General features: G+C 39.7%; 1 protein-coding gene across 2 annotated transcripts in view; it reads left to right on the top strand.

Moving 5' to 3' along the window:
- The window catches only part of DBT (dihydrolipoamide branched chain transacylase E2), a 41,943-nt gene that overhangs the window by 16,647 nt on the left and 4,879 nt on the right, over positions 1-20,417 (top strand). For both annotated transcript variants that reach the window (XM_015092139.3, XM_060412102.1), the window contains 6 exons: positions 6,356-6,477; positions 8,676-8,892; positions 13,607-13,773; positions 17,600-17,677; positions 19,170-19,361; positions 19,502-19,573. In XM_015092139.3, the coding sequence (XP_014947625.3) occupies positions 6,356-6,477; positions 8,676-8,892; positions 13,607-13,773; positions 17,600-17,677; positions 19,170-19,361; positions 19,502-19,573 (848 nt within the window). The remainder of the gene's footprint in view (positions 1-6,355; positions 6,478-8,675; positions 8,893-13,606; positions 13,774-17,599; positions 17,678-19,169; positions 19,362-19,501; positions 19,574-20,417) is intronic.

The following is a 20,417-nucleotide window of genomic DNA, read 5'->3' as shown; positions in this document are numbered from 1 at the left end:
AAAATTATCTGGTAATTTTCCTCATAGAAAAATGATCATTGCTAACTATTTCATTTGCTATTCATAGTGCATTCTGAATAATTATCTTGCATGCTAGTTTTATTTTGTGTGTGTACCTTTTTGCTTTTATATTTATATTTTTATAATTTGTATTAAATCTCTTATTGTAAGAATAACTATGAAGCATAATCCTATATATCAAATAAGCAAGCCTATAGAATAGTGGATTGTTTTTTAATAAATTTATATATGCCTCTTTTTAAATTCTGGAAATGGAAAAGGTTTCTAAATATTCCGTGTACCTTGTCTTAAACAAGAATTTATAGTAAGATATTCCCTGGTGGTCCAGTAGCTAAGACTTCATGCTCCCAATGCAGGGAGCCCAAGTCTACTCCCTGTTTGGGGAACTAGATCCCACATGCCACAGCTAGAACCCAGCACAGTCAAAAAAACAATTATAGTAATACTGAATTTGTTTGTATTATTCCCTGTTTTAGTGCCGAGAAAACCAGTTATACTATGAGTAAGAAAATTACCTAATGAGAAGTTTTTTAGGAGTATAAGATATATTTTGTACATTTTACAAGTAGAAAATAATTACATCTAGAGTGCAACGGATCAAGAGTAGAAATCTTAGTAGTAATATTGGACACAAAATCCTGTCATAATGCTTGTTTAAATAATATTCTATGGTACTGTCATTTGTAACATGGTGTTTCAACCTGCTTTTTAAGATTGGGGTATCATGATAATTTTGATCAGGAAAAATATATCTGTGACCTCCAAGTCCTATTTATGAGTTCTTTGGCTGTAGACAGATGTCTACTTAAAGAGACCTCACTAGACTCACTTATGCCAACTTGTATCTGTGATATTTAAAAAGCATATACTCTTTACAATTACAAATTGATGATTTAGTTGCTTAATATTATCAAGATTATATCAAAGCTGATTCATGCCTCAGTGTGCCATCTACTTTAAACTGAATTTTTAGACTATTGCTGTGAGTTCTCCTTATAGCTAACTTGGCTTTCTCTAACCTCTATTTTAAAAGGTAAGATTACTCCTCATTTCTCTAAACAACTAAAACTTTTTGAACACAAACTTTTCAAAACAATTCATTTAATGGGACTCATTAGTTTTAGTTTTTAAAATCCTACATATTTTGCTCTTTATTAAAGCACTGGCAACCCACTCCAGTACTCTTGCCTAGAAAATCCCACGGACGAAGGAGCCTGGTAGGCTGCAGTCCATGGGTTTGCTAAGAGTTGGACATGACTGAGCGACTTCACTTTCACTTTTCACTTTCCTGCATTGGAGAAGGAAATGGCAACCCACTCCAGTGTTCTTGCCTGGAGAATCCCAAGGACAGGGAGTCTGGTGGGCTGCCGTCTATGGGATCACACAGAGTCAGACACAACTGACGCGACTTAACAGTAGCAGCAGAGTGAGTATATTGAGTATAACCTAAAATCATTTTTTTTTATTATGCAAAGCTATATGTCAATAAACATTCATTGTTCTGGGAAAAACAAAAACACAATTCTTCATCTGATTTTTGATTTTCAGCATATCTCTTGGCATTGTCATTGTGACAGGCCATTATAATCCTTCCTAACTTTCTGGGAACACAGGTAACCAAATTTGTTAAGACATGTATGTCAAGAAAAGAAAATAGGCTCCAACCGAGAGTTTAAATGCCTTTTCTCTGAAGCAGGTGCATGGGTTTTATGTTGAGGCTACTTGGCAGCTATTTCAGGTGTTCTGTTCCTGCAGCTCTATATACAAGATTAAGTTGCCAAAATGCTTGACCGTCAAACAATTGGCAAGTTTCTGTACCTAATAAGTTTTAATTGAGGCTTCTTGCCACCATGCGGAAGAGAGAGGGGGACAGAAGAAGTAGCAGAATACTATGTTAAACTGGTACTGTTCTGCCATTTGGAGATGGAAATGGCAACCGACTCCAGTACTCTTACCCAGAAAACTCCATGGACCGAAGAGCCTGGTAGGCTACAGTCCATGGGGTCACAAAGAGTTGGACACAACTGAGCAACTTCAGTTCACTTCTTCACTTCTGCCATTATACTGCATTCACCTTTTAACATGAACATCTATCATTGATTGAATGCTTTTTCTGTGCTTATGTGCTATATATATATATATATATATATATGTATATATACTCATTAAATCATACAGATGCATGCAACATTGAGACACATGGAGGTTTAAGTTGCCCATGGCCCCATGGCTGGTAATTGGTAGAGCTATGATTTGACCCCAGCTCTGTTTAATTCTAAAACCCATGTTCCAAACCACTTTATTACACTGAAAATTGTTTTCAGAGATGGAATATCAGTTCCATTCTGCACCTGGAATACTGGCACTACATTCTAACATGTCTGTTCGTACATTGTGAGGTAACAACACAAGTTAGGTGTCATTTAGAGTTTATAGTATTAAAGATGTTTGCCAGGACAATATTGTTTTAGAGTTAAAGTAAAAGAGTAGGAGGGAAGGAAGCCTTTTAAGGGAGAGTAAACCATTTTTAGGAAAGATAAACAGGCTCTTCGTGGAATACGTAGGAGGTATGGTGGCTCAGACAGTAAAGCGTCTGTCTACAATGCGGGAGACCGGGGTTCGATCCCTGGATCGGGAAGATTCCCTGGAGAAGGAAATGGCAACCCACTCCAGTACTCTTGCCTGGAAAATCCCGTGGATGGCAGAGCTTGGTGCAGGCCACTGTCCATGGGGTCGCAAAGAGTCGGGCACGACTGAGTGACTTCACTTTCACTCACATGATAGTTTGATCATGGTTGGATGGCATCACTGACTCGATGGACATGAGTTTGAGTAAACTTCGGGAGTTGGTGATGGACAGGGAAGCCCGGCGTGCTGCAGTCCATGGGATTGCAAAGAGTAGGACACAACTGAGCGATTGAACTGACTGACTGAAGATAGTTTGTGACAAAAGTTTGTCTGTCTGTGTTACGAATTTCTAGTCTCTTCTGTGATAAGAGTCAATCTTCTCTAGCAGTCAGACTCTCCTCTGGGGAGGGAGCTTATGACAGCTGAGTTCCTTTTGGACGTCTTCAGGTAAATGAGAGCTCAGAGTTTACCTCTCCTTGCATTTGATGTTTTCCAGTTGCATGCAGCTCAAACCAACCAGAGTGGCATATTTTGGGGCAGTATGTCCTGAATTCCAGCAGTCACATTTTCTACTACCCTTCATGTTCAGTACAAAGCTTTTGTTTGTTTCTTTTTTCTCTTCCTTTCCCGTATGGGGAACTCTGAGAGCTCCAGTGGGCCAGTTCATAGATTAGTGAGGGGGGTGAATAAATAGAATGTCTTTCCACAGTTGCAGCAGTGGAAATTTATTTGCTTAGAATTGAATGTCAAAGATAACTCAGTTGCCTGCTGGTGTTCAGAGGCTGTCTCTAATTTCCTTATTCCCACAGAGATTCTGCTGTACTCAGTATTGACTTTCTAGCATCCAACCTTGACAATTAAATGTTCTCAAAACCTTTTTTGATTGCAAAACTGCATGCTAATAGCCCAAGATTATTTCTCTTATATCACTACTCTAGAGTTAGAGAATCAGTTCAGTTCAGTTAAGTCGCTCAGTCACTCAGTCGAGTCCGACTCTTTGCGACCCCACGAATCGCAGCACGCCAGGCCTCCCTGTCCATCACCATCTCCCGGAGTTCACTCAGACTCACATCCATCGAGTCCGTGATGCCATCCAGCCATCTCATCCTCAGTCGTCCCCTTCTCCTCCTGCCCCCAATCCCTCCCAGCATCAGAGTCTTTTCCAGTGAGTCAACTCTTCGCATGAGGTGGCCAAAGTACTGGAGTTTCAGCTTTAGCATCATTCCTTCCAAAGAAATCCCAGGGTTGATCTCCTTCAGAATGGACTGGTTAGATCTCCTTGCAGTCCAAGGGACTCTCAAGAGTCTTCTCCAACACCACAGTTCAAAAGCATCAATTACTTGGTGCTCAGCCTTCTTCACAGTCCAACTCTCACATCCATACATGACCACAGGAAAAACCATAGCCTTGACTAGACGGACCTTAGTCAGCAAAGTAATGTCTCTGCTTTTGAATATGCTATCTAGGTTGGTCATAACTTTTCTTCCAAGGAGTAAGCATCTTTTAATTTCATGGCTGCAGTCACCATCTGCAGTGATTTTGGAGCCCCAGAAAACAAAGTCTGACACTGTTTCTACTGTTTCCCCATCTATTTCCCATGAAGTGATGGGACCAGATGCCATGATCTTCGTTTTCTGAATGTTGAGCTTTAAGCCAGCTTTTTCACTCTCCTCTTTCACTTTCATCAAGAGGCTTTTTAGCTCCTCTTCACTGTCTGCCATAAGGATGGTGTCATCTGCATATCTGAGGTTGATATTTCTCCCGGCAATCTTCATTCCAGCTTGTGTTTCTTCCAGTCCAGCGTTTCTCATGATATACTCTGCATATAAGTTAAATAAGCAGGGTGACAATATACAGCCTTGACGTACTCCTTTTCCTATTTGGAACCAGTCTGTTGTTCCATGTCCAGTTCTAACTGTTGCTTCCTGACCTGCATACAGATTTCTCAAGAGGCAGGTTAGGTGGTCTGGTATTCCCATCTTTTCAGAATTTTCCACAGTTTATTGTGATCCACACAGTCAAAGGCTTTGGCATAGTCAATAAAGCAGAAATAGATGTTTTTCTGGAACTCTCTTGCTTTTTCCATGATCCAGCAGATGTTGGCAATTTGATCTCTGGTTCCTCCGCCTTTTCTATAACCAGCTTGAACATCAGGGAGTTCATGGCTCACATATTGCTGAAGCCTGGCTTGGAGAATTTTGAGCATTACTTTACTAGCATGTGAGATGAGTGCAATTGTGCGGTAGTTTGAGCATTCTTTTGCATTGCCTTTCTTTGGGATTGGAATGAAAACTGACTTTTTCCAGTCCTGTGGCCGCTGCTGAGTTTTCCAAACTACCAAATTAGTATTAGCAGAGAACAAAACTACCAAATTAGTACTAGCCATGAAAACTTCCACAGCATTCTTCGTTACATTCAAAGCAGAGAAAAAAATTTAAATGCTAAATTATCTTAGAAAAGCATTTAAGATTCTCAGACTTTACATGATTCATGTAATTTACCTCACATTTGATTATTAATTCATGCCATATATACATATGTATGTGTGTATACAAATGTATATATAGTGTACCTATATACGAATATGAGAAATTTATTAAGAAAATGTTTACATGTGTTTTAAAATTTATGAAAGAAACTCATTTTTAAACTTGTAGCTGCTACATAATTTTAACAGAAGTGATGTGAATAGAAGATAATCATAGTCATTAAACAGTACCTGTACTAGTACACCCCTCTCACTCACTCCAGTTCCCTTGTTTGTTTTTCTATTTTAAAGTTGTGTTTTTCCATTCTGAAGTAGCTCATCTATCATGGGTTTTGCCTATATACTTTAAATGGAATTTATTTATATGTTGTGAGGCACTATGCTCCAAAATCACTGCAGGTGGTAACTGCAACCATGAAATTAAAAGACACTTGCTCTTTATAAGAAAAGGTATGACAAACCTGGGCTTCCCTTGTAGCTCAGTTGGTAAAGAATCTGCCTGCAGTGCAGGAGACCTGGGTTCGATCTCTAGGTTGGGAAGATCCCCTGGAGAAGGAAATGGCAACCCACACCAGTATCCTTGCCTGGAAAATCTCATGGACAGAGGAGCCTGGTAGGCTGCAGTCCACGGGGTCACAAAGAGTCGGGCACGACTGAGCAACTAAAATGACAAACCTAGACAGTGTATTAAAAAGCAGAGATGTCGCTTTGCCAACAAAGGTCTGTCTAGTCAAAGCCATGGTTTTTCCAGTAGTCATGTATGGATGTGAGAGATGGACCATAAAAAAGGCTGATTGCTCAAGAATGACGCTTTTAAACTGTGGTGTTGGAGAAGACTCTTGAGGGTCCGTTGGACTGCAAGGAGATCCAACCAGTCAATCCTAAAGGAAATCAATCCTGAATATTCATTGGAAGGACTGATGCTGAAGCTGAAGCTCTAATACTTTGGCTACCTGATGTGAAGAACTGATTCATTGGAAAAGACCCAGATGCTGGGAAATATTGAGGACAAGAGGAAAAGGGGGCAACAGAGGATGAGATGTTGAATGACATCACTGATTTGATAGACATGAGTTTGAGCAAACTCAGGGAGACAGTGAAGGACATGCTGGCGTGCTGCAGTCCATGGGGCTGCAAAGGGTCGGACACAACTTAAGGACTGAACAACAAGCTTGTTTTAATATTTTCTACTAAACAGTAATAACATCCTGTTTCCAGATTCAGAAGAAGATGTTGTTGAAACCCCTGCTGTATCCCATGATGAACACACACACCAAGAGATAAAGGGCCAGAAAACACTGGCAACTCCTGCAGTTCGTCGCCTTGCAATGGAAAACAATGTAAGTTTTCTTAATATTTAAGTGTGAGATCACATAGAAGGTCTCCATGTGTATCTATGAAGAATTGCCCAGATATTCCATAATGAGTTGGCTCAAGTTGGGATTAAAGGAAACACAGCTCAAGTTACTAAAAGGTTAGTCCTTATGAGAAATGAGAAGAAAATTGTGAACTTATTCATATTAATGAGAAGTGTGGGTTGTTTGTTTTTTTTTTTTCTGAGAGCCTAATGAAAGTCAGGGCTACTGATTATTGAATACTTGTAAATTCTAGAGTCTTAGATCAGGTACCCTAGAAGCATAGCTTGAGACAGGTGTTTGGGAACATGTGATTAATTAATTGAAAGAGTGATCATCTTTACTAGGAAGAATGGAAGCAGTGCAGGGAAGGGATGGGAAATGGTCCAGGCGTGGATATGGTCTCAAGGATCTGCTGGATCCCAGGGAGATGGAAAACACCATAGTATTGACTTCAGTCATAGAGGCTGGTCTTTTGTGTTCCCTCTTACTTGCCCGTCATGGATGCTTAATCGTCAAAGCAAGATGGGTCCTGGGCATTGTGCTAATAATTTATATGTCATCTTATTTTTAATCTTCACAACTCTGTGAAATAACAGACTTTTGTAAGACTTGGAGAAGTCAAATAACTGGTCCAAGGTCACATAGCTAACACAATAATAGAACTGGGATTCCAAAGTGAATCTCCATGACTCTAAAACCAGTGCTCTCAATGATTAATACTGCCTCAACAATTGTTGCCTCCATCGTTTGAGCGCTTCTGAGCCAGATGCCATACATAACATTACAGCTATTCCTCACGGTAACCCTGCAAGCTGGTTTGGATTATCCGCTTTCTGATGAGATGAGAAAGGAAAGAGAAATTGATTGGGTTGCCTACAATCAAATAAGTAGCTCAACTGGGGATGTGAGCACAGATCTTTCTGGTTCCAAAGCCTGAGTTCTTTCCACTATGCCCCACAGTGCAGGATTTTTGTTTGTCTCTTTTTGAGAGAAGTAGTTTAGTTACAGTGGGAAAAAATGTTTACATTTTGGGAATATATAGTAAGAGTCATTAAAATGTTCATATCTCTTCAGCTAGTTATCCTACCACTGGGGAAGGTCATCTAGGATATATTCTTCCCAGCGTTTTATGTAGTCAGAAACTAGAAGGCACATATGTGGTCAAAATCAGGGAAATGCTTAGGAAAATTATGTTCTGTACCTTTAATGAAGATTTGTTAGCCATTAAATGTGTTCAGATATGAAGATGATTTGTTGAAATAGAGAAATAGAAATGGTATTATGGAATACTTGATTGTTAAGGTATTAGATGAAATAATGATCTTTTATATTGCTTTGAAAGCTGTAAACATTTTACCATTAAAAAAAAATCATATAGAAGGACTACCCACAGAAATGTATGATGTAGCTTTCCTGGGTCATTTCAGTGTTTTGTACTGATCTTTCTAAAACAACCATCAGGAAAAAACTAATTGACAGAGTTTTTGTTTTAAACGTTTTATTTTATATTGGAGTATGGCCAATTAACGATGTTGTGGTAGATACAGGTGGACAGCAAAGGGAGTCAGCCACACATATACCTGTATTCATTCTCCCCCAAACCCTTCCCATCCGGGCTTCCACATATCATTGAGCAGAGTTCTCTGAGCTGTGTATTAGGTCTTTGTTGATTGTCCATTTTAAATGTAGCAGAGTGTTGCTGTTACAGAGAGCTTTTGTTGATTATTTTAGTCATTGTGTGTATACTGGTAGCCAGGGTCAGAAACATTGGTCTGCATTTGTTACAGTGTTTAACTCTTCTTTAAATGCTCAGTTCTTCCTTTGTAGTCTTCAGGAAAAGGCAAAAAAAAATCCAATAAGAATTATGCAAGACATTTAGAAATAGTTGTTTAAAAATATATTTTCAAAAGTAGCTATATACAATGTAGATATTACATTGTTACTACATGGGTAAATGAACAGTATGTAACTGTACTTTATAGTATTCTATTGAGATGATGAAAATGTTATAGTTTATACTGTTCTGTTAGGATAAAGAAAATGTTATTTCCTTATACTAATTTATTGGTCAGAGATACTTTACCTTCAGCTCATTTAATTCCACTTAGAGACCATATGATGGATTTATTTATTTTTAGGTAGTTTTATTTTTAGCATTAAAAAGGTGTCCCTTTTTTTAGATTAAGCTGAGTGAAGTTATTGGCTCAGGAAAAGATGGCAGAATACTTAAAGAAGATATTCTCAACTATCTGGAAAAGCAAACAGGAGCTATACTACCTCCTTCACCAAAAGCTGAAATTATGCCACCTCCACCAAAACCAAAAGACAGAACTATTCCTATTCCAATATCAAAGCCTCCAGTGTTCACAGGCAAAGACAGAACTGAACCCATGAAAGGTAATAATAACAGTAATGTAAAGGAATAGTGCCATTTATTTGGGGGGAAGTTGCTTCAGCATTATGAAATTATAATTTTTCTAGGAAAAGCTTTAATATATACTGATAATTTTTGAGGAGTAATATGTTGGCAGGTTTCTTAGCATATAAACTTGCCTACAGATAATTTCTCTGTTTTAAGACTTGCTCAGTTCAGTTCAGTCGCACAGTTGTGTACGACTCTTTGCGACCCCATGGACTGCAGCATGTGCCAGGCTTCCCGATCCATTACCAACTCCTGGAGCTTGCTCAAACTCATGTCCTTGGAATTGGTGGTGCCATCCAACCATCTCATCCTCTGTCCTCCCCTTCTCCTCCTGCCTTTAATCTTTCCCAGCATCAGGGTCTTTTCCAATGAGTCAGTTCTTCACATCAGGTGACCCATGTGTTGAGCTTCAGTATCAGTCCTTCCAATGAAGATTCAGGACTGATTTCCTTTAGGAATGATTGGTTGGATCTCCTTGCAGTCCAAAGGACTCTCAAGAGTCTTCTCCAACACCACAGTTCAAAAGCATCAGTTCTTCGGCGCTCAGCTTTCTTTATAGTCCAACTGTCACATCCATACATGACCACTGGAAACACCATAGCTTTGACGACGCAGACCTTTGTTGGCAAAGTAATGTCTCTGCTTTTTAATATGCTGTCTAGGTTGGTCATAGCTTTTCTTTCAAGGAGCAAGCTTCTTTTAATTTCATGGCTGCAGTCACCATCTGCAATGATTTTGGAGATAATTTTTCTGTTTGAAGACTTGTTCAGGATATTTTAAATATTTATTATTTTTTGTTAGATTTCAAAACAAGTACTTCTGATTTATGTACAAATTCTTAGGATGATTACCTTCCAGAAGTGACTTTGCAAGAAAGCCATTGTGTAAATACGTGGCTTGCATCCTTTTGAATTTTTTATACACTACAGCTGGGAAAGCAGTTACCTATGCTATTGGGCTTTCCAGGTGGTGCTATTGGCAAAGAATCTGCCAGTGCAGGAGACATAAGAGACACAGGTTGAATCCCTGGGTAGAGAAGATCCCCTGGAGGAGGGAATGGCAACACACTCCAGCATTCTTACCTGGAGAATCCCATGAACAGAGGATCCTGGCAGTCTGCAGTCCATAGAGTTGCAAAGAGTCAGACGTGACTGAAGTGACTTAGCAACACTCACCTGTTACATATTACACTTGACACTGGTGCTGTGCTACAGTCGATGCTTCAGCATTGAAATTAGTGGCTTTCAAGCTATGTAATATATGTAATAAAGATGGTAGGCCCAAGAGAAAGAGTTTAATTGAGAGTATCCCATGAATGGTATGAAAAAGCAAAATGATAGGATACTGAAAGAGGAACTCCCCAGGTCGGTAAGTGCCCAATATGCTACTGGAGATCAGTGGAGAAATAACTCCAGAAAGAATGAAAGGATGGAGCCAAAGCAAAAACAATACCCAATTGTGGATGTGACTGGTGATAGAAGCAAGGTCTGATGCTGTAAAGAGCAGTATTGCATAGGAACCTGGAGTGTCAGGTCCATGAATCAAGGCAAATTGGAAGTGGTCAAACAGGAGATGGCAAGAGTGAACATCAACATTCTAGGAATCAGCAAACTAAAATGGACTGGAATGGGGGAATTTAACTCAGATGACCATTACATCTACTACTGTGGGCAGGAATCCCTGAGAAGAAATGGAGTAGCCATCATGGTCAACAAAAGAGTCCAAAATGCAGTGCTTGGATGCAATCTCAAAACGACAGAATGATCTCTGTTCGTCTCCAAGGCAAACCATTCCATATCACGGTAATCCTAACCTATGCCCCAACCATAATGCTGAAGAAGCTGAAGTTGAATGGTTTTATGAAGACCTACAAGACCTTTTAGAACTAACACCCAAAAAAGATTATAGGAGACTGGAATGCAAAAGTAGGAAGTCAAGAAACACCTGCAGTAACAGGCAAATTTGGCCTTGGAATACAGAATGAAGCAGGGCAAAGACTAATAGAGTTTGGGCAAGAGAACACACTAGTCATAGCAAACACCCTCTTCCAACAACACAAGAGAAGACTCTATACATGGACATCACCAGATGGTCAACACCGAAATCAGATTGATTATATTCTTTGCAGCCAAAGATGGAGAAGCTCTATACAGTCAGCAAAAACAAGACTGGGAGCTGACTGTGGCTCAGATCATGAATTCCTTATTGCCAAATTCAGACTTAAATTGAAGAAAGTACAGAAAACCACTGGACCATTCAGGTATGACTTAAATCAAATCCCTTATGATTATACAGTGAAAGTGAGAAATAGATTTAAGGGACTAGATCTGATAGACAGAGTGCCTGATGAACTGTGGATGGAGGTTTGTGACATTGTACAGGAGACAGGGATTAAGTCCATCCCCATGGAAAAGAAATGCAAAAAAGCAAAATGGCTGTTTGGGGAGGCCTTACAAATAGCTGTGAAAAGAAGAGAAGTGAAAAGCAAAGGAGAAAGGAAAGATATAAGTATCTGGATGCAGAACTCCAAAGAATAGCAAGAAGAGATAAGAAAGCCTTCCTCAGTGATCAGTGCAAAGAAATAGAGGAAAAGAACAGAATGGGAAAGACTAGAGATCTCTTCAAGAAAATTAGAGATACCAAGGGAACATTTCATGCAAAGATGGGCTCGATAAAGGACAAAAATGGTATGGACCTAACAGAAGCAGAAGATATTAAGAAGAGGTGGCAGAATACATAGAAGAACTGTACAAAAAAGATCTTCATGACCCGGATAATCACGATGGTGTGATCACTCACGTAGAGCCAGACACCCTGGAATGTGAGTCAAGTGGGCCTTAGAAAGCATCACTGTGAACGAAGCTAGTGGAGGTGATGGAATTCCAGTGGAGCTATTTCAAATCCTGAAAGATGATGCTGTGAAAGTGCTGCACTCAGTATGCCAGCAAACGGAAAACTCAGCAGTGGTCACAGGACTGGAAAAGGTCCGTTTTCATTCCAATTCCTAAGAAAGGCAATGCCAAAGAATGCTCAAACTACTGCACAATTGCACTCATCTCACATGCTAGTAAAGTAATGCTCGAAATTCTGCAAGTCAGGCTTCACCAATACGTGAACTGTGAACTTCCAGATGTTCAAGCTGGTTTTAGAAAAGGCAGAGGAACCAGAGATCAAATTGCCAACATCCGCTGGATCATGGAAAAAGCAAGAGAGTTCCAGAAAAACATCTATTTCTGCTTTATTGACTATGCCAAAGCCTTTGACTGTGTGGATCACAATAAACTGTGGAAAATTCTGAGAGAGATGGGAATACCAGACCACCTAACCTGCCTCTTGAGAAATCTGTATGCAGGTCAGGAAGCAACAGTTAGAACTGGACCTGGAACAACAAACTGGTTCCAAATAGGAAAAGAAGTACATCAAGGCTATATATTGTCATTCTGCTTATTTAAGTTATATACAGAGTACATCATGAGAAACGCTGGGCTGGAAGAAGCACAAGCTGGAATCAAGATTGCCAGGAGAAATATCAATAACCTCAGATATGCAGATGACACCACCCTTACTGCAGAAAGTGAAGAGGAACTAAAAAGCCTCTTGATGAAAGTGGAAAAGGAGAGTGAAAAAGTTGGCTTAAAGGTCAACATTCAGAAAACGAAGATCATGGCATCTGGTCCCATCACTTCATGGGAAATAGATGGGAAATAGTGTCAGACTATTTTGGGGGGCTCTAAAATCACTGCAGATGGTGACTGCAGTCATGAAATTAAAAAATGCTTACTCCTTGGCAGGAAAGTTATGACCAGCCTGCTGTTGCTGCTGCTGCTAAGTTGCTTCAGTTGTGTCTGACTCTGTGCGACCCCATAGATGGCAGCCCACCAGGCTCCTCCATCCCTGGGATTCTCCAGGCAAGAACACTGGAGTGGGTTACCATTTCCTTCTCCAGTGCAGGAAAGTGAAAAGTGAAAGTGAAGTCTCTCAGTCATGTCCGACCCTCAGCCACCCCATGGACTGCAGCCTTCCAGGCTCCTCCATCCATGGGATTTTCCAGTCAAGAGTACTGGAGTGGGGTCCCATTGCCTTCTCTGTGACCAACCTAGACAGCATATTCAAAAGCAGAGACATTGCTTTGTCAACAAACGTCCGTCTAGTCAAGGCTATGGTTTTCCAGTGGTCACGTATGGATGTGAGAGTTGGACTGTGAAGAAGGCTGAGCATCAAAGAATTGATGCTTTTGAACTGTGGTGTTGGAGAAGACTCTTGAGAGTCCCTTGGACTGCAAGGAGATCCAACCAGTCCATTCTAAAGGAGATCAGCCCTGGGTGTTCTTTGGAAGGAATGATGCTAAAGCTGAAACTCCAGTACTTTGGCCACCTCATGGGAAGAGATGACTCATTGGAAAAGACCCTGATGCTGGGAGGGATTGGGGCAGGAGAGAAGGGGACGACAGAGGATGAGATGGCTGGATGGCATCACTGACTCGATGGATGTGAGTTTGAGTGAACTCCGGGAGATGGTGATGGACAGGGAGGCCTGGCATGCTGGAATTCATGGGGTCGCAAAGAGTTGGACACGATTGAGTGACTGTACTGAACTGACTGAACTGAAGTGACATTTGAGAACCTTCTATTATAGTTGTTGAAGGGATCAAAGGTTTTAAAAACAAAAACAACTATGTGTGTTTTCTAGGCTTTCACAAAGCAATGGTCAAGACCATGTCTGCAGCCCTGAAGATACCTCATCTTGGGTATTGTGATGAGGTTGACCTTACTGAACTGGTGAAGCTACGAGAAGAATTAAAACCCATTGCTTTTGCTCGTGGAATTAAACTTTCCTTTATGCCCTTCTTCTTAAAAGTAAGATTTCATTCATTTCTAACAAGGCTTGAGTTAGATATATAAGTTTTGTTTTGCAAATAATGCAGTGTGTTAACTATGGGTTTGAATAAAAGTAATATTCTCATGATATCACATAGTTATAAAAATGTACAGATATACTCTCTTTGTTTCACAGAAGTTTATAAAATTGAAATTTTTTGTGTCAGATTTTTATCTACTTATCTCTTTGAACTAGGTCGGGATTGTCCTGCCAGGTAGGTAAAGCCTTTAATTCAAAAAGGATCATGCCAGCAAAATCCTGATTTGAAGAAAAGTGAGATTCAGGATTGATTTTTTACTTTTCAATGAACATATGAGGCTTTTAGGAATCATTTCTAGGTACTTGGGACCAGTATAAAAAGAAAAAGACCATCAGCTGAGCTTGCACAGCTCACTAACCACTATTTAGGAAGCAGCTGCCTTCTGCCCAATTCTGTACGAAGCATGCTGTATATATGATCTCTTTTAACCATCAGAATAATGCTAATGTGTAAATAATTGCTATTCCCTCTTTCCATTTAAGGAAATTGTCACTCAGAGAAGTTGACAAACTTGTCAAGGACTGATTTCTAACAAGTGGAGAAGCTAAGTTTTCATTCTGGTCCATTTTTCTAAAAAGAGTGTGTACTGTTGTCTCTGACTCCAGTGCAGCTTCCCACAAGCGCTTTGCGCACTGCACCAAGAGTGTTCCCCTGTAAATCAAATTACTGTATTAGCCCCTGGTTCTTTTCAGTGGTTCCCTTTCAGGATGGTTTGTAAATGCCTTATTATGGCATAATAGAATATTTCTATGAGCCTTTGCTGCCCACTTTTCATGTCTTCTCTCTCAGTCACCCCCCACCCGCTGTAGTCAGATTAAGCTATGTGTAGCTCCTGGAATATACAACTCTACCTGAAGTACTGCCTCCTCCCTTGATCAAATGTGCATACATCCTAAACACCAAATTTTGTTCCAGTGTAGCCTCCTACAAAAGCTGGTGGTTACCGTAGTCTGGGTTAAACAAGCCTTTTGTTTCTCATTGCAGCTTACCTCAGTGTATTGAAAGTATTTATCCTCCTCTGTCTCTTCACTGACGCTGAGTCTTGTAAGACATAAGCTGTTCTCCTGTATCTCCATCTTTTTAACGACCACCCTAATGAGGAAAGAGATGCTCTATAAACATGAGATGTAGTAGGTGCCAATAATGAGGGATCTAGGCTATATTACAGCTCTGAGGAGGCACAGCTGTTGAAACTCGTGGATGAGATCCTCAAATTATGTGCAAAGGAGAAGAAAAGAAGGCTCAGGGTTTTCCATCAGTGTTTAAGGGGTAGATAGAAGTTGAGTTGCCTAGGCAGTGGCAGATGGTGAGTGGGGTCAGTGGTTTGATGATAGCAGAACCGAGAAGTCACTTAAAAGCCAAGTGTGTCTATTGCTGAATGACAAACCACCCCCAGATTTGATGGTTTGAAACAGTTAGCCATTTATTATTTCTCATGGATCTATAGTCTATTTCTCTGTAGTCTATAATCTTCACTTATTATTTCTCATGAGCACAGCCAGTCTGCTGATCTTGGCAGAGCCCACTGATATGTCTACAGACGCTAGTAGGTTGCCTAAGGGGCCAGCTGCTGTAGGATGACCTCAGGGAGCTTCACTCATTTTTCTTCCCATGTCTCTCCTATCTGCCCAGTATATCAGCCTACACATGGGCTCAGTACTGACAGATGAAGAGAGGAAGCAAAATGTAAGCACTTTCCACAAGCTGCACTGCGCCTAGTTTGTTTTTAATTCACTGACCAAAGCGAGTCATATAACTTAGCTCAGAATCAGCTTGCAAGAGCACGGCCAAAGGATTTGTATACGGAGGCGCACAAGATTGGGGCTTTTGATTCAGCCTCCCACACCAAGAGAGAAGAAAAGGTCAACCAGAACTTACTAAATAAAGTATTGCTGAGGTTGAAGTTTGGTTGCTGTTAGTTGGGTTTGGGGAATGAAAGAAATTGAGGAAGAGGAGAACCTGAAAAAATATGTTAAGGCAGACAGGGCATGGATACAAATGACGATTAAAGTATTGTTCAGGGGAAAAATGACCTCATATCTGTGGACACATACCTTGTTTTTCCTTTTACAAAATTTGGATTGTACTCAAAATACTGTTTGTAATGTATAAGTGAAGAAGAACTAAAGAGCCTCTTGATGAAAGTGAAAGAGGAGAGTGAAAAGTTAGTTTAAAACTCAACATTAAGAAAACTAAGATCATGGCATCTGGTTCCATCACTTCATGGCAAGTAGATGAGGAAACAAAGAAAACTGAGAGATTCTATTTTGGGGGGCTCCAAAATCACTGCAGATGGTGACTGCAGCCATGAAATTAAAAGACATTTGCTCCTTGGAAGAAAAGTTATGACCAACCTAGACAACATATTAAAAATCAGAGACATTACCAACAAAGGTCTGTCTAGTCAAAGCTACGGTTTGTCCAGTGGTCATGTATGAATGTGAGAGTTGGACTATTTTGAACTGTGGTGTTGGAAAAGACTCTTGAGAGTCCCTTGGACTGGAAAGAGATCCAACCAGTCCATCCTAAAGGAAATCAGTCCGGAATATTCATTGAAAGGACTGATGCTGAAGCTGAAACTCCAGTACTTTGGCCACCTGATGCAAAGAACCAACTCATTGGAAAAGACCCTGATGCTGGCAAAGATTGAAGGCAGGAAGAGAAGGGGACAACAGAGGATAAGATGGTTAGATGGCATCACCAACGCGATGGACATGAGTTTGAGCAAGCTCCGGGAGTTGGTGATGGACAGGGAAGCCTAGCATGCTGCAGTCCATGGGGTCACAAAGAGTTGGACATGACTGAGTGACTGAACTGACTGAACTGAATGGATTGTTTTAGATAAAGAAGATTAAAGTTATAGTTATCAAATCAAATGCTTTATAAAACTCCTTAACTTTCCAGTTCAGGGATATGATTTCTTTTTTTCGGTCAAGACCACCCACCCACAAAAATAACACAACACAATGCATATAACGGACCGTTCATTGGACAAGATGAAGGTAGTGGGGGAAAGAATTCTTTTTGCCGTCAATTTTAAGCATTTTTATTTTTTTAGTTTTTAAACTGATTGCAAGGCATGACAACCAAATGCGATGTCTGACTTTGATTATATCCCGAATGGGCAGAGAAACAGCTATAGAGAACATTTTGGAGACAGGGAAATCTGAATATGGACAGAAGAGAAAAAAGGAGAGAGATTAAAGCAGGGGAAGACAGAGTGGGAAGACAGAAATGCCATCAGTTTGGGGAGATGAGCTCTAAAGTCAGTGTTTGCATCGGCCCTTCTCTTGGCCAGGGACACCAGCTACAGTACTAGCTTCTCAAATCCTTGTCACTTGTTCTTTCTACACAGGGAAATAATTCACTGCTTTTTCGGGTTTTAATTCAAAATGTTTCTTTGAACTGGAGGTTTTCTTCTCATGGAAATCTTAACACTCTACATGTAAATGAGGAAAACACGAGAATTTAGACTTTTCTTTTAGTGTTTTGGTCAATCTTCATAGTTATTTTGAAAATCTCCTTAGCGTGTACAAGCTACCTTGACGACTTTATCTTTTATTCTTAATTGATAAGGGTAACCTAATTCCACATTTCTGGACGATAAGTTAGGAGTAATATGCCTGGTACCTGTAGACTTGAGATTAAACTCAATTTACAGAAGAGTTCTCTCCCTCCATCCTTCACCTCTTAACACTTCAAATCTCCTACCTATCCTTTCAGAGTTAAAAGTGTTAATGTTGCATTTTCTCCCTCTTAAACAGGCTGCTTCTTTGGGATTACTACAGTTTCCTATTCTTAATGCTTCTGTGGATGAAAACTGCCAGAACATAACATACAAGGTTGGCTATGTGTTGTGAAAATATTTTGTTTAAATAAAAGTGCAAATGTGCTTGTAGGTTAATAATTAACAACACTCTTCAGATATACAGATTTCCTTAACCCCTTTTGGTTTTCTGGTTAGAATATTGGAAATACACAGCTGTGAGGCAGTGGGTTACATTTTTCACACTACGCACACTCCCCTCAAACAGAAGAGAGCTTGAAGTGGAATTCCTGCAGTTTTAAAAAGCAAGACCAATTTAAATGAGCAAATTAATGAAAGTTTAAATTCCGTTGAGTGAACTCTTCTGTTTGGAGTCAAAGTTTATGAAGACTGAGAACTGTTTTGAGGATGCTGGCTCTTACTTATTATTCTTGTTAGAAATATACAACCAAGAAGTGAGGTTTATATTCTGGGGGAGGGGGGTTGAATCTAAAATCTTTCCATATGATTAATACAGTTTTCTCATTAAGTATATACTTGTTGCAAATAATTCAAACCAGAAAATATTGATATTCACCTTCAGTCTCATGACCCTAAGATAACTGTTTATGCTGAGATGTATGTCTGTCTAGGATTTTATTTTTATACAGTTAAAAAATATATGGAATTCTATATATAATATATATGTAATATTATAGTTTTTTAGCTAAAATTTTAACTATTTTCTTTTCCATATAGTATGTTTTAGACATCATTGTATGTCAGTAAATACAGCTTTATCATCTGTTTAGCCAGTGACTTACTGACAAACATTTTGATCATGTACAGTTTCTCCATCTTAGAAATAATCTGACTCAACATCTCTGTGCATCTCTACATACTTCTGCATTTATCCCCTTAGCACACAGTTTTGTAAATGTTGGTACCTAATGTTAAATGTTCTCCCGGAAGTCTATGCCAGCTTACACTTCCACTAACAATGTATGAAAATAATCTGTTGCCCTAGGTTATCTTTTTCAAAAAAACCTTTTAAAATCATTCCTTTTAAGCTGTTACTGGACTTCCCTGGTGGTCCAATGGATAAGAATCCACCTAAAAACTAGATTGATGGTAATTTTTAAAAGCTTTTCATTTAGTTTGGAAAATCAATGAACCAATACAGAGGACATGGGTTCAATCCCTGATTCCACATGCCACGGGGCAATTCAAGCCCGTGCATCACAACTCTCGAGCTCACGTTCCAGAGCCTACTAGCAACAACTGCTGAAGCCCACGTGCTGTAGAGCCTGTGGGCTCAACAAGAGAAGCCACCACAATGAGAAACCCATTTACCACTACTAGAGAGTAGCTCCCATGCTCACTGCAACTAGAGAAAGCCTGCGTGTACCAGTGAAGACCTAACAGAGCCAAAAATGAATAAATAAAAATAAATGAAAAGTTTTTAAAAATTACCATCAATCTAGTGAAAATAGGTTTTGATAGTTAAGTCCATAAGGCAGTAAGGGTTGAGCCTTTCTTTTCTGTGCGCCTGTGGAAGGGCTACTATATAATTGTTTGCTTGTTTTTAGGCTTCTCATAACATTGGAATAGCAATGGATACAGAGCAGGGCTTGATTGTACCTAATGTGAAAAATGTTCAGATCCGCTCCATATTTGAGATCGCCACTGAATTGAACCGCCTCCAGAAATTGGGCTCTGCGGGTCAGCTCAGCACCAATGACCTTATTGGAGGAACATTCACTCTTTCCAACATTGGATCAGTGAGTAACAGCAGTGTTCCAGTACATAAACCATAACTTAAGAATTTTGATCATATGCTCAGTTAAAAATAGAAACTTTCATTTGCCGTTTGTTCCTCAAAAGCTTAATTTCTCTATCTTACTTTTTCTCTTTTTTTTAGATTGGTGGTACCTATGCCAAACCAGTGATACTTCCACCTGAAGTGGCAATTGGGGCCCTGGGAACAATTAAGGTATGTTTATTAAATAGTTGACAAAAGAGTTTAAGCAAATTGAGAGAGTGAAAACAAAGAGTTACTATTTCTGAGGTTTTCCCCCTTCACTTTGTAGGTTCAAGTATGACATTGGGCTTAATAAGCCAGTTATTTCTTCAGAAGAACTAGGCCTACACTACTCTGTAGAGTACTCGTGATCTGGATCATTTCTGTATGGATCAACCATTGTGGATTATGCCAGGCACAGATGTGTGTGTTTATGAGTAATCACAAATGTAGCCAGTCTGAGTCTATCAAAATATCTTAATTTCAGAATGCCAAAGAATAACAGTAAGCCAATCCAAATTATTATTTTTAATGGTGAGACACCACTGAGAGCAATTTTCTCAAACTTTGCTCTGTTCAAGAATCACTGGGAATGCTAGTTAAGAATGCAGATTTCTTGGCCTTGGGGACAGAGCCTCCAAAACTTACATATTAAACAAGAACAGAGGTGGTTCCAGCATGAGTGAACTATGGCCCTGTTATAGGAGACTGACTTAGGGTAAGAATTGCAGTGATTCTTAACCCTGGTTGCACATTAGAATCATCTGGAGGGCGTGAAAAAAATGCCCAAGCTTACCCTGTACCAACTGCACCAGAATTTGGGGGCCTCGGGCTTGGGCATTCCCATTAACTCAGGGTTGAGAACCACCAGAGTTAAAGAAATAAGCTCATAGATACCATTTCAGTACCTCCATTATTACATGACATTGTCACTACATTAACCTTGATTGTGATCTCCATGTTTTTAGAGGAACCTTTCTTCTCTGTATTTATAATGCTTCCACATGGAGCATCTCTTAGACTTGTTTTTCATGAG

The sequence above is a fragment of the Ovis aries genome, chromosome 1 (assembly GCF_016772045.2).
Source record: "Ovis aries strain OAR_USU_Benz2616 breed Rambouillet chromosome 1, ARS-UI_Ramb_v3.0, whole genome shotgun sequence".
In the NCBI taxonomy this organism is placed as follows: domain Eukaryota; kingdom Metazoa; phylum Chordata; class Mammalia; order Artiodactyla; family Bovidae; genus Ovis; species Ovis aries.
The sequence above is the reverse complement of the archived record's forward strand: the minus strand, read 5'-3'. Positions and strand labels throughout refer to the sequence as shown.